General features: G+C 37.2%; 2 protein-coding genes across 4 annotated transcripts in view; one reads left to right on the top strand and one right to left on the bottom strand.

The window, feature by feature from the left end:
• The first annotated feature begins 26 nt into the window (after positions 1–26).
• IFT74 (intraflagellar transport 74) overlaps positions 27–13,230 on the top strand; it is a 33,525-nt gene continuing 20,321 nt past the window's right edge. Inside the window, exons 1-8 of one of the 3 annotated variants that reach the window (XM_048930783.1) lie at positions 27–125; positions 419–559; positions 1,989–2,124; positions 2,644–2,692; positions 3,482–3,580; positions 3,737–3,797; positions 4,280–4,339; positions 5,313–5,374. In XM_048930783.1, the coding sequence (XP_048786740.1) occupies positions 443–559; positions 1,989–2,124; positions 2,644–2,692; positions 3,482–3,580; positions 3,737–3,797; positions 4,280–4,339; positions 5,313–5,374 (584 nt within the window). In that variant the 5' untranslated portion in view covers positions 27–125; positions 419–442. The other 2 variants (XM_048930784.1, XM_048930785.1) reach the window with 2 other exon arrangements.
• On the bottom strand, positions 4,390–13,197 carry LRRC19 (leucine rich repeat containing 19). The gene is made up of 5 exons (XM_048930786.1): positions 12,005–13,197; positions 9,241–9,344; positions 7,530–8,037; positions 7,138–7,344; positions 4,390–6,876 (listed from the first exon to the last, which is right to left on the bottom strand). Exons 3-5 carry the CDS (start codon positions 7,873–7,875, stop codon positions 6,551–6,553), a joined length of 879 nt encoding a protein of 292 aa, XP_048786743.1. The 5' UTR covers positions 7,876–8,037; positions 9,241–9,344; positions 12,005–13,197; the 3' UTR covers positions 4,390–6,550.

Raw genomic sequence — 13,230 nt, 5'->3', positions numbered from 1 at the left:
GGGAGGAGCTGAACTACAAGTCCCAGCAGGTTCCGCGCCGCAGAGAGAGAGAGCAGCAGTCGTGCCGCCGCCGCGATGCACTCTGGGACATGTAGTCCCTGCTGACAGCGGGTGTTGGGAATGAGGTTTGTAGGTATCGCGATAACGGAGCGCCGCAGCCGAGGCGTTGCTGAGATACCGCCGCCGTGGCCTGAGGAGGCGTCGTAGCTGCGCGGGGAGGAGGGGAGGGGGCTTCCGCAGCGTGGGAACAGGTCTGTGCCCACTCGGTCCGCTCTGAGCACGGTCTTGCTTTGTGCCCCGCTTCTGAAAGGGCAGCTCCTTTGGGGGATTCGGAGGAAATGTAAAAAAAGATGAATGAAATTTAAGCGAGTTGTTCTGTGGCCGTTGTGAAAAGACTGTTGCTTATCCTTCTTTCCAGGGAGAAGTTCACAAGGAAACAGGCATGGCGAGCGGCCACAGAACTCCCATAGGCCGTCCTCCTTCGAGAGCAGGAGTAGGGCTGCCAGCAAGGCCATCCTCTGCAGCAAGGGTTCCATCAGCAGCCAGGATAGGAACAGGGGTATGTGAAAAGAAAAAAAAAAATGAAGTTAACTGGGGTATCATTACTTGTTACTCAGACTTTCGTAATTTTTCAGGAGGGATAAACGAAAAGCATAATACTGTAGAATGGTTATAGTAAATGGGGTTGCATCAATCTGGTGCCTGGTCAGTAGTGGGGATCCCCAGCCTCCATTTTAGGGTGAGTTCGCTTTAACGTCTTCATAAATGGATTAGATGTAGGACTAGAAGGTGTTTGGAGCAAGTTTGCTGGTGATACTAACTTGGGAGGAGCTGTTGACTCTGTCAAGGACAGAGAGGCCTTGCAGAGAAATTTAGACAAATAAGGGTATCACCAACTGCGTGAAGTTTAATAAGAGCAAGTGCCAGTTTCTGTACCTGGGAAGATGCAACCCTAGCTATAAAGACTGTATGTGTATATACGGATGGAGGGGATGAGACACTGGAAAGTGTCTGAAGAACATATGGGGTCCTGATCATAGCAGGCTGTACACAAGTCAGCACTGTGCCCAGGAAGCCAGGAAGGCCAACTGTATCCAGAGACTGCCATTCGGGTGATGGTAGGAACTGTCCCACTCTATCCTACACTAGTGTCTTCAGTGCCTGCACTCACCTTGAGTACTGTGTCAAGTTTTGGTGCCGCAGTACATAAAGGATGTGAAAGTTTTAGAGAGTGTCCAGAAACTGCAAAGATGATGTTGGGTTTAGAGGACTAGAGGTGTGAGGAGAGGCTGTGGCTCCTCGATTTGTTAAACTCGGGGCAGAGGAGCCTGAGGGGAGGCCTCATGGCAGCTTACGGCTCTTCATAGGAAGCTGCTTTCTGGTGCCAGCAACAGGACTTGAGGGAATGGCTCAGAGCTGTGTCAAGGAAAGGTCTGTTTGGATATCAGGAGGATGCCAGGTACTGGAACAGCTTCCCCAAGACAGTGGTCAAGGCACCAAGCTGACAGAGTTCAGGATGATTCTGGACAGTGCTCACAGACATGTGGTCTGATTTTTGGGTGGTGCTGTGCAGAGTCGGGAGTTGGGACTTGGTGATCATCAGGATGTTTTATGATTGTATGATTCTGTGATATTTTCTCAGGAAGAATTGAAAGGTTTTCATTCAGTAAAGAGTTTTTCTTTGTAATTTTGATGGAAAGTGGTCAGTGAGGTCTTGCATCATGAGTTCATCTGGGAAATCAGGATAGTATCAGTGTCATTCACAAACCACAGTGATTAACTCCTCAAAAGCAATCTCTGACCTTTCTGCAGCAGATGTTTGACTGAAGCTCTGTTTAGCTGAAGAGGTATAGACACTGAAAGGTTCTTATATGAAGATTTTAGAGATTAACTCTTAAGTTTGTAATTGCTTTGGTGATTGCATGAAGATAAAAAATTCATAACTAAGAGTTGGGTTTTTTTGGTGGGATTTTGTTTTGTTTTTCTAGATGCCTCCCAGTACATCAAGACCTGGTTCTCGTGCTGGTTCTTCAACTGCAAGTGGAATCTTGTCACCTCACATTAAAGTGGCAGACCGCCCAGTCACACAGCAGGGACTAAGTGGAATGAAAACTGGAATGAAAGGTATTTTTTTCTGTAGAAAATAGGTATCAAGGCGTCTGAAAAAATTTTAAGGGAGCACTTAAAGGAAAATATTTCATAGGTGTACACACCTGTGAAAAATTGTGAATTGATATGACTACAAGGAGGGAGGAGAAGGAGAGGAAAATTAAAGCACACCCTGTCCTTTGATTTTGGCTGTCAGTGTAGACAAAGGCTTTTCAATGCCTGAGCTTGCTTAGGACTTTTGAATCTATTTAAATATAATTTAAAAGGAACAATAGGATAAATTGTATCTTCTTCCAGGGATGCAGAGTAAGATTTACAAAGTACCTTTGTAAATAAAGTGTTTAACGTAGCTGAAAAAGTATTTTGTATCTACACAACATTCTGAAAGGAATTTCTGCTTTCATTTGTTTCAGTGAAGCAAAATCTATTCAAGAACACTGAGAAGATGACAGTTCTCTGTGTGTAAAATCTGCAAATTATTAAATCAGAATGAGTTATTGTATAGTGAAATGTCATTTTATTCTCCTTTGCCAGGTCCTCAGAGACAGATAATGGATAGAACTTATTATCTTGGACTGCTGAGGTATGCCTTAAACTCAAAGTGCAAAGGGTGTAAAGCTCTGTTCCCTCTTTTCCCATCCATTATGCTTAACAGTAGTGTGGGATAACTGGTGTTAACTGATAATAAAATCTGTCCTGTCTGAGACATGAAAGTCATTTTGCTGGTAGTTTGTAGCAGGAGAGGAAAGTTATGCTTGCATCCAAGTAGAACATTTCTTCGACATTTTGTTTGTAGGCTAGCTAAGTTCATTTATTTCCCACAGCATTTGTTACAGAAGCATCAGTGATTTTTGAGCTTCCACCTATGTCATTTAATGTAATTTAATGGGTCTTCAGTTAGCTTCAGTTGTAAGAGGTAGAATCACACATTTTAGTGTATACTTCTAGCTTGTACTTTTAGGTGGCACTGATAAAAACACATGCTGCTTTGTCAGCAGATTATATTACAGGATTGCATGATCAGCCCTGAAAGGCAGTGTTGGTTTTTTTCATATGGATAATATCCATATTCTGTGAAAGGATGCTATGATTTTTTTGGTGCATTTCAGAAACATTCATGACTGTTTCAACCAGAACAAAAAAATAATGAAAGCATTAAATTTCATAGCCAGGTTTTCTAATATTTGCTTATGACTTTATCTGGCAGAGCTGCTTTAATTTTTCTTTATTTATCTAGCTTTTCTTAGAAATAGTTCATTGGAGACATGGTACTGTGTGAGAAAGATAGTTTTTCCGCGACACATGGAGTAAAATCTTGTTTTTCACTGTTTTAATTGTGTATTTAAATGTAATTTAATTTTATTTTTTGCAGAAGCAAAACCAGTGAACTCACATCAGAAATTAACAAGCTGCAGGAAGAAATAAAAATGTACAAACAAGAGAAATCTGCTTATTTGTCATATGAGAGAAGGTGAGCTCTGTGGTAACTAATGTGAAGTTAACTTTCTCAGTCACCAGGCTACTGTGCAGGCTTCAAAGAACCATTAAATTAATCTTTCTTTTTATTATTTCATTTTTATTATGTAACACTTCCTGTTTTAAGTTTGGCTTCTTGTTTTGTATTCAGGGCAGAGGCTTTAGCTGGTGAAATCAAAGAGTGGCAAGGTCAGCTAGAAGACTACAACATGGTATGCTACATTCAGCTTTTGACACTGAAAACACAGTTAGCCCTTCTTTCCTTTGTTTGCTACTGATTTTTCTTTGCTTCAACTTCTTTTTTCAATGCTGTTTCTCCTTAAAAGTGTAGAGGTTAATAATGATGAGTTTATTCAGTTACCAGAAGAGCAAAAAGTAAAAGCTAAAGAGAACAAAACAAGAAGTTTTAGTGTGTGTTAGGATAAGCTGTTGCATATGCAGTTAAGAAATGTGTGCTGTATAATATTTGAGTTTGTACAGCCATATTAAATAATTACTTCTATGAACTGCATGTAATCTGTTCAGATTTAAAATTCAAATGTTTTTCTGTTTGCAATAATAGTTAAATACTGTATTTTCACAAATGCTTTATGATTTTTCTGAATATTTTTTTTGTGTGTGCGTGTAATTATTGTTGTCTTTTTCTTTTTAATAAATGAGGAATCTTACAAGTTGGAATTCTGTCTATTTTCAGGTTGTGGATCTACTTAACACCAATGCAGACATAGCAGAAGTGATTCGTGAATACAATTTGGTAAGGATTAGGATATTTGCTGTATTTAATCAATGAAATGGTATATATTAGATATCTGTGCTTTGAACACATTACATATATAGAAAAGCATGGTACTAATTTACATTGTATACTTTCTTCTCCAGTTTAAATTGGACCGAAATCTTGGCAACATCATGTGTGTGCAGTGAGACAACTGTCCAAAGTATGGACAGATGATAGTCCTTCTGTGATGATAGTGAATGTGTCTTAAATTTGAGAAGGCTGTGTTCCCAAGTGAAATTGCGAGTGTTACCGACCAAAAAGCATAGAACACTATGCCTGATGAAAGGCAAATTCAGTTGTCTGCCCTGCAACTTGAAGCTTCCTAATGCTCTAGAAATTTTACTTCTCTTCTGTTTTCTGTCTTTTAAATAACTCCAGTCAAGTCTGTGATGTGGCCAATGACAGAATCAATCAGCTTTGTTCTTTTTAATTTTCTTAATTTTCCAAGATAGTGAGACAATTTATACAAGTGCCTTAAAAGCATTAGGCATTTTCCATTTCTTGAGATTACTTTTTCTGTTATTTTGGTAGCTTGAAAAACCACCTGTGTTTCTTGGCCAATTTTTTTTTTTTTTTCCACGTTTCATTTAAAAATAAAGTCTCATTGTCTGTGACACAAAGGGAAGAGTGCTCTGTTAGATTTGCATTCTATCTATGGGCTTAAACACTATTTTACTAATGAATGCCATAGTAATAGTTTGCAAATTGGTTTGCTACAGCCTTGATTGCACTTGTTTTTCAAACACAGAGGTGCAGTGGAAGACTGGAATTTCAGAAACTGTTTCTTCAGGCCAGCATGAGAACAAGAGCAGCAGGCCTTTGCTCTTCCTTTCTCTGTTGCATTCTGAGCAGCTTCTTTCTCCATTACAGAAAACCTTGAACTTGTACATACAATATGTTTTCTTCTTATATATTACATTCAAATATATATTTTTTCTTTTTTTTCTAGTTAAAAGTTCAGAATGACCGAGATGCTCAAAGTGTGGATAAAATTTTCACAGAAAAACAAGCGTAAGTACACAAAGTATATGCCTGTCAAATACTGCCAACTCTTTACCTGAGAACAATGGAGAAGCTACTGAATTCAGGAATTTGTCAGCAGTCTAATCTGTGAAACAAATGATATCCAAACACTTTTCAGATCATATACCAGTATCAAGTCAAAGCTGGAGTTTCTGTTTTTAAATTCTTCTGAGTATCTGCTGTGATAGTAACTTACCTTTCATCCAGAAAAAGATGGGTGGCATAGAAGTCTCCTGGTTTGTGGAAACCTACTCATGGCAGATTGAGGATGTTGTATTGTAGTAGCAGAGGGGAAAAAGTAAGCATAAGTGGAGACTAGAAAGCAATTCCTGCCTGGTAGGATGTATATAAAGGAGTAAGTATGCATATATAAATAAGTAAGGATTTATGTAAAGGAAGTGAGCTGTTTGCAGTAGGAATTTGTAAGTCCTGAGAACAGTATGTGTGGTGATAGGCTGAAAGGTTGAGTTTTAAAATAGCAATTTGGCATTTAATAACTCGTTTTGCACTATTATTGTGGTTTTCAACAGCTCATAAATATGTCTGATTTATCTCTAAGTACAGTCTAAGTGTTAACAAAGTGTGCAGAGACTTGGTTTGATCAAGAACTAAGGCACAAAGGCGTCAAATAAGTAGTGCTGGTTATCATTTTACTGTATGTAGGCACATTTAAGTTGGCCTACTGATTCAGCGTAAATATTTGTAGACATTTGTTTTGCCTGTTAAACCACTGAGCTATGATGCCGTTGATTTGGGTTCAGTCCCCAGTCTGACTGTGTTCTATTTCAGATGTTTAAAAAAGGAGTTTTTTGTCTCTGACTTCTTCATCTTTACAGTGTCAGTAATTATATCAGGCTCACAACCTGCTTTTTAAGGACTTTGTCATTTTAGGCAGTGTACAGTAAGCTCTTTTCCTCCCATAATTTGTAGTGTTTTTTCTAAAACATGGATGATCAGTATTCTTTCATTTTTCAAAATATTTGTTGTGGCACTAACATGTGAACATGACCAAATTTTTAACCTTTATGACTCGTGCAGCAGTACATTGTTACAAATTTTTTGAGATGCCAGGCTGCTTAGGTTCACTTTGTACTGTATTTAAATAGTGTAATGTGGAAGGCTGAATAGATTGAAAAGTCAGTTCATTGTCCACTGCGTAAGATATTAGCACTGCTCAGTTACATAAGTATCTATGTATTTGTCCTCAATAAATCCATCTTCCTCAGGTTCAAATGTGTTAGTTTTGTCAAATATTACTATGGGATCCTCATTGTCTATGTCTGATACTGCAGGAAAGGAACTCATGTCTGCTGAGAACTCCTGTTCAAACATCTCAGGGTCGTTTTCTTCCAGACGACGGTGTCTGTAGCTCATCAAATACTGATACCATGTTGGGCATTTTATGGCAGTGAAAATCAGGAGTGTAGTGCTTAGGACAAACCCTAGCACTCCCACGAGGAAGGTCCAGCTTTTGCCGAGAACTGGAAGTTCTTTTCAAACAGACAGAAGAAAAAAAAAAAGTTATCTTTATGCGTAATATCTGAAAGAACTCTAGTATGAATTTCTTAATAGTTAGATTGAGAACACATAAAAGATGATAAGGGCATAACTGAGTTACAATAAAACCTGAAAATTCACTTGTTCTAATGCTTTGATGAAAGAATAACTGTAGTAGGAATCTAAAATGTATGAATTATGAAACAGCAAATAAAACAGATTGCAAGCAGTGAAGAGAAACAACAGTGTATTACCTGCATGTGTTCCATTGTTTCCAGTGATGTTTGAAGTCAGAGCTGTTAGAAAGACTGTGCTTCGATGCTTAATGGCATAGGTGGAAGGCATAGTGGTTTCTTCAGAAAGTTTTTCAGCTTCGCAGTCAACTAGTTTAATAGTTGCAGTCTTGATAGAGACTTTTTGCTTCATGTTTGGGAATGTACACGTAGTGTTGTTTTCATTTTCTGTGAATAGGAGCAATAGGGATCATTTGTAAATACTGTTAGCTAACTGGCATTAAGATCTTAAAAAATCAGTGATAACTAAAACACAGAGAAGTTGATGGTGAATTTTATTAAGATCAGGAAAAAACTAAGGTAAGACTGTTTGAGGCAAACAGGTGTGAAATGCTGCTCTTATGAGAACTTACCCATTGTGACTTTAGAAGCAGTTAGCCACATTTGTAAATCAAGGAGGCTGCAGGAGCAGTTCCATGGGTTTCCATCTAAGGTAATTGTAGTCAATTTAAAAGATGGTTTTATATGAAAAGATTCCAAAAGGTTATTCTGCAGATTCAAAACTCTTAGATTTTTTAGAGAAGAAAATACATCTGAATCTAATTGAGTAATCCTGTTATAGGAAAGATTCAGCACTCTCAGTTGATATAATCCTGCAAATGCTGCTTGATGAACTGTATTAATATAATTGTTGCTGATATCCAGAATTACAAGTTTTGTCAAATTGTAGAAGCTGTTATTATGCAGTACAGTAATCATGTTTTCATTCAGATGAAGCTTAGTGAGGTTAGCAAGCCTTATAAGAATGTTTTTGTCGTGTTTTAAAGTAATTTTATTATTTTTGAGATTTAGTTCAGTAACATTTTGCAACAAATCAGTGGGGATGCTAGAGAGGTTCTTTCCAGACTCATCACAAATGACCTGTTGAAAAAAGATAGTATCAACAATTAAAATACAATAGAGATGTCCAGTGAAGATGTTCCAGTGATAACTGTTAATGGGAATAGAAGAATACTTTTTAATGGCTGCCATTTGCAAGAAAAGTTCTACTGGTCTACATGCTGTTTTGTTAATGTTTCCATAACGTTCTTGTAGATTAATGATACAGGGAAATGAGCTGTGTTAGTGTGTAAGGATCTGATGGTCAGGACACTTAGTTCTTAAATTTTGATAGAGTTGCAAGGCTTATGTGGTTATTGTTCTAAATAGAACTGATCTGGCATACCATTTTGGAGTTCATAGGGCTATTTTGAAATTCTGATGTGAGGGCTGACAGTGTAGAAAAGGATTCCTTTCCCACATTGTCACGAAACCACCAAGCAAAGGCGACACAGAGAAAGTGGATTCAAGTCTAAGAATTAACTAAAATTACCTTTTTCTAATGTATCATTTTATTTTAGAACAGCGATGCTTACTACTGAAGACATCTTTGGAACAGGCTTTCAACCATCTTTAGCACATAATTTTATTATATGTATAGCATTTAAGTTAATTTTGATTTTTCGCTGCTGAAGCTTAGCATTGCTGTACTCTTTTCAGGTTTGAGAATGTTGATACCTTGAAACATTTTTCTCCTCTGAACAAAAGTAGATTTCCTAACACATCGCTGCAGCTTACTGCAGTTACTAATGCATTACTGCAGCTTTGTTGGCAGGGTACTTGCACTGGATTTAAATGAGATTCTGATTACTAGGAAGAGATTGTGTTGTTTCTCCTTCTAGTCTACGTTCAAATTGTTACTGCTGAGACCAGACTGTATCTAGTTTGCTTTATTAAAAACAAATTAGTTTAAGGGTCTGTTCTGTACTGTGTATATCCTTTGGGAGTTCTTTTTTCAAATATTTTGGAAAAATAGTGTTTGAAATAATATCTTATAATATCTTAAAGAATATTAGAAGGAGTACTTTCAAATATCTTACACACATTTGATCCTGACTTAGGCAAGTTTTGGCACAATCTTGCTTACACTTGAGCAGTCATTGGTCTTGTCCTGTTGTGATTTAGGCCTGTCCCAAAGTGGCAGAGAGAGATTTGACCAATATATACATGTTTTAGTGTTGCTCCACCACTTAATATGATTTCCAGGAGCTAATTCCTATTTCACAGCAAACTTGGATGACTTACACATAACTTACAGTTTGAGAAGTAATGCTGCAGTCAGCAGTAACTTGATTCCAAAGCAGCATTCCAGCCCAGATTATGAGCCAGGACATTTTCATCTTCAGAGTCTGGTAAAAAACAACACTTTTCAATATTGAGATCAGAATCATGGAATCATGCAGTGGCTTGGGTTGGAATCCAGGATCATTGGGTTCCAATCCCCTGCCAAAGGCAGGGTTGCCAACTGCTAAATTGAGTCCTGGATCAGGTTGCCCAAGGCCTCATCTAACCTGACCCTGAACACCTCCACGGATGGGACATCCACAACCTCTCTGGGCAGCCTGTGCCAGCACCTCACCACCCGCTTGGTGAAGATATCAGTGTAGTAGTAGTTTAACATATGAATAAGTAACTCAGTACATTTTGATTTACAAAGGTACTGTAAAATGTAAAATTAAGAGTAAAAGCATGTTATCAGCTGTAATGCATTGAGCTTTCCCTGGATTGGGGCAGATCTAAAATCCAGTGGGCAGTACCAGCAGACAGAAAATGGTTTGATCTGAAGGTTAATAGACAACAGATCCACAAATGGAATAGGCTGATGTGTACTTATTAATATCCCTTTAAAGCAGTTATGGGTACTGGAGGACTGCAATAGGAATCGACTAAAGAAAGTATTCAGGCTTTCATGCCCTCATGCCCAATTTCTTTTGTTTCCTCTGATTGAGGCAGAATGCTGTATTTGGTTTATTTGGACAGATAGCTCATATATGCTTATATGAATTCATAGGGTTTTTTTTTGTGAATTTTTAATGATTAGATCTTCTAATCTCTTTATTATCCATAGTATAATATATGACATAAGTAGTCTCCTTTTGTTTTATGAAGGTATAGTTGTTGCTAAGGAAGCATGCTTTATTCTCTTGTGCTGGAGTTTTTGTATAGATTTGTTCCATATTTTTTGAGAGTCGGGAATATTTTTGATAAATATTCTCTGCAGTGTTAACTTCTCTCAGAAAATGTGTATCCATTTTCTTGTTTTACCTGGCCATAACTTGCAAGATCTACTAAGGAGTGTTAAATCTTGACTTTTACAAGTTAAAGTGATCCACGTTTATGCAAGATTTGAAGTAGAATTTTAGAATAAGAAGAGATTATAGATAAGAATAGATTATCCCTTTTGTGATGTTTTAGTCTTTTGTGTGTATGGAGTCTCATGGAGAAAAGGTAGTAGACTGAGTGAAACCTCAGTATCTCCTTCCTCCATTTCAATCTTCTAGATTAAAGAAGATCAAAAAACAAGAATTGAGATATTTGCTTAAAGTGCTTCTTGCAGAGTTTTCACTGAATTTTGCAGGGTCCAATCTACTTAAGGAAGCTCAGTTGCACAAATAAGGAAGTAAATGTAGGCAGCCATAAAAAGAAAAAAGAAATATATCAATCCTTAAAAAGAGTGCCACAAAGCCTTTGATAAGTTGGGAGTAGATGAAGTCACAGGCCAATTGGTCACATCTGATTGCTTTTGTGGGTTTGTGTCTCTGAGGAGTAGCTTCGTTCACTTACCTGAATCATTGTGTACACTTCTTTGACTTCCTCAAAAGAAGAATGCATACTACTCTGAACCACTGTGTATTTTTGCTCTTATTGGAAGTTTGCATCGAACACAAAAAGACACAGTAAGTGGCAGGGATGAGGGGTACTAGTAACAGCAGTGGTAGAATGTTGCTGTATTAGGAACTGTTGTAGTCAAAGGCTGTACTGGTGTCTTGAATACTTTTTGGAGGCAGTTTGTGTATTACTAGTGGAAAACATGCGGGGGTTTTTGAAAACTCCCCGTATCAACTGCATTTAAGCTGAAACTTAATGGCACACTTGGACTTCAGAGATACCTTTTCAAAGATGCTCAGAAACAGAGCAGACATTAACCATGGCATCTAGAAATACGATTAATAGCATTATCATATCAGATTTAAAAATATATATATATATATATATGCTGTCATTAATAGAGTGGGGAAAAAATATTGGATATTATTTTAACAGTTACTCAGTTTGTAAGTTAATAACAATCAAGTTAACAATAAAAACTAATTTAAATGTTTTTTATAAGTTCAAGGAAAGAGTTAACGTTATCTGAGTAACCGGAATGCCATTAACAGGAAAAATCATTTTTCTGTCTAAAAATTCACTGCAAATATGTCCAAGTCAAAATGCAGTCCCCATTCTTTAATATATCTTTGAAAACTTAGAGTTTTTCTTACAAAGTTGGTTTCCTGCATTTATACGGGGGAACAGTTGTAAGCAACTGAAGAACAAGGAAGGATCTATGATTTTAATTGCAGTGTAGCTTTTCAGTAAAACCAGAATTGCTGCTTAAGGGAGTTACTTTGGAAAGAAACTGAACCTAGATACATAGATAGAACCCTGACATGTCCTTGTTACTTCAACTCCAAAATGTTTTATTCAGAAGATTTCCTTGGAGGATTCTGTGCAACTTGTACCATTCAGTGGTAATGTAACTCCTGTTGCTTTTGTTACATATGTAAAGAAAACTGCAGATCTGGGGGGCAATGAGGTCTGTATAATCAGGCACTCTGCTTTTTAGAAGTGAATCAGGCTGTACTCCAGCTTTTTACTGAAGCACAATTAACAACTTCGTGAGTACAAGGTTCGTAGCAATTCCTGAACTTTTAATGTATGTCAAGATATATTTGTTTCCAGTCTAGCAGAAAAGCTTTAAAAGAAAACCTTTGCCGACATTTTGAAAAAGATGTGCCAAGTGTCTTACCTTTCTGTTGCTTCTTGGAGCACCATATACCCACACAGACTTCTCACTGCACTGACAAGAAATATATCATGTAACAGCACTTTGTTTTTTTTCAACCTTTGTACCTAATGAATAAGCAAGCCATGTAAAAAAATAAGGAAACTGGAATATCTTAGCAAAACATTGACTAGGTTGAGTAATTTTGTATAATCATCTTCAATTTAATTGGTTCTGCAGCCAATAGGATAGCCTGATGGTAGTATGCTCAAGTGTCAAGTTCCAGATCATATAGGAAGCACTGAGTTAAAATGCCACTGGATATTTACAAGCAAGGTGGATTATTGTCGATTAAAGAAATGTTGGAGATGGATAAAAGTTTGGACTTTTTTAATGTGATTTGTCAGGACATTAAGAATTTTTTGAAGGATTTGCATACTGAGGTAAAGAGCTGTGCTTAAATAGTTGCTTAAGTCTTTGTTAAGTTCTTGTGGTTTAGAATCATCAAAGAAAAGAAAAAAAAAACCAACAACCTATGGAGTGTTATAGATCAAGTTCAGTATTTATAAAAATTACAAGCATTTAAGGACATGGGCTGTAAGTCAGGAAGAAATCCCTAAGAAGAAAAGGAAGGTACTTGTTCTGATCAGAAACCATGTTTATATGCATATTTACAAAGACATTATCATGATACACAAACATTGTGTCCTGTAATTTTTTCTCCTAATAGTGCTCATTCTGCAGGCTTCATTCTACCCAGAGTATAGCTTGAAACTGGAAAAGGATTTGCCTTCCTCTCATTCTCCATTCGCAATTATGTAGATGAGTAGAAACCTTTTTACTTCAGTAGCTCTCTTTTGTGTTGATGCCTCGATTTTTTTTACTTAGTATCTCAAATGTTTTGTGACTTCCAAGCCTCAATCCTATTTCAGTTTCCCTCGTAATCTAGTGTTGTGCTCCCTTGAATAATGAATCCTTTGGGACAACCATTGCTTATATTTTTATTGCCTCTTAAAAAAGCACTGAGCTTTAACTTTCTTTCAGAACACAACTACCAGAGACAATGCATAACAGCAAAGTCAATCATTTCTGGTCTCATAGAGATATTGAGGTATCTAGCCCAGAGTCCCTGTCATTAAAAACTAGAGACTTATTAGAGGTAAAGGTACTACTTTGTAATGTGTCTTCTCCTACTTTTTACATCAGTGGGGTTGGAAAAATAGTAGAAAGAGACTTCTAAAAGTCACAAA

Source organism: Lagopus muta, chromosome Z (genome assembly GCF_023343835.1).
Source record: "Lagopus muta isolate bLagMut1 chromosome Z, bLagMut1 primary, whole genome shotgun sequence".
In the NCBI taxonomy this organism is placed as follows: Eukaryota; Metazoa; Chordata; class Aves; order Galliformes; family Phasianidae; genus Lagopus; species Lagopus muta.
The sequence above is the reverse complement of the archived record's forward strand: the minus strand, read 5'-3'. Positions and strand labels throughout refer to the sequence as shown.

Bases quoted from the DNA above. Each gene is read 5' to 3' on its own strand.
- LRRC19 (XM_048930786.1), bottom strand. From the start codon at position 7,875: ATGATTACTGTACTGCATAATAACAGCTTCTACAATTTGACAAAACTT. The intron at 7,345-7,529 runs GTAAGTTCTCAT...TCCTATTCACAG, and splicing joins TGCTTCTAAAGTCACAATGG to AAAATGAAAACAACACTACG. The intron at 6,877-7,137 runs GTAATACACTGT...CTGTTTGAAAAG, and splicing joins AAACAATGGAACACATGCAG to AACTTCCAGTTCTCGGCAAA.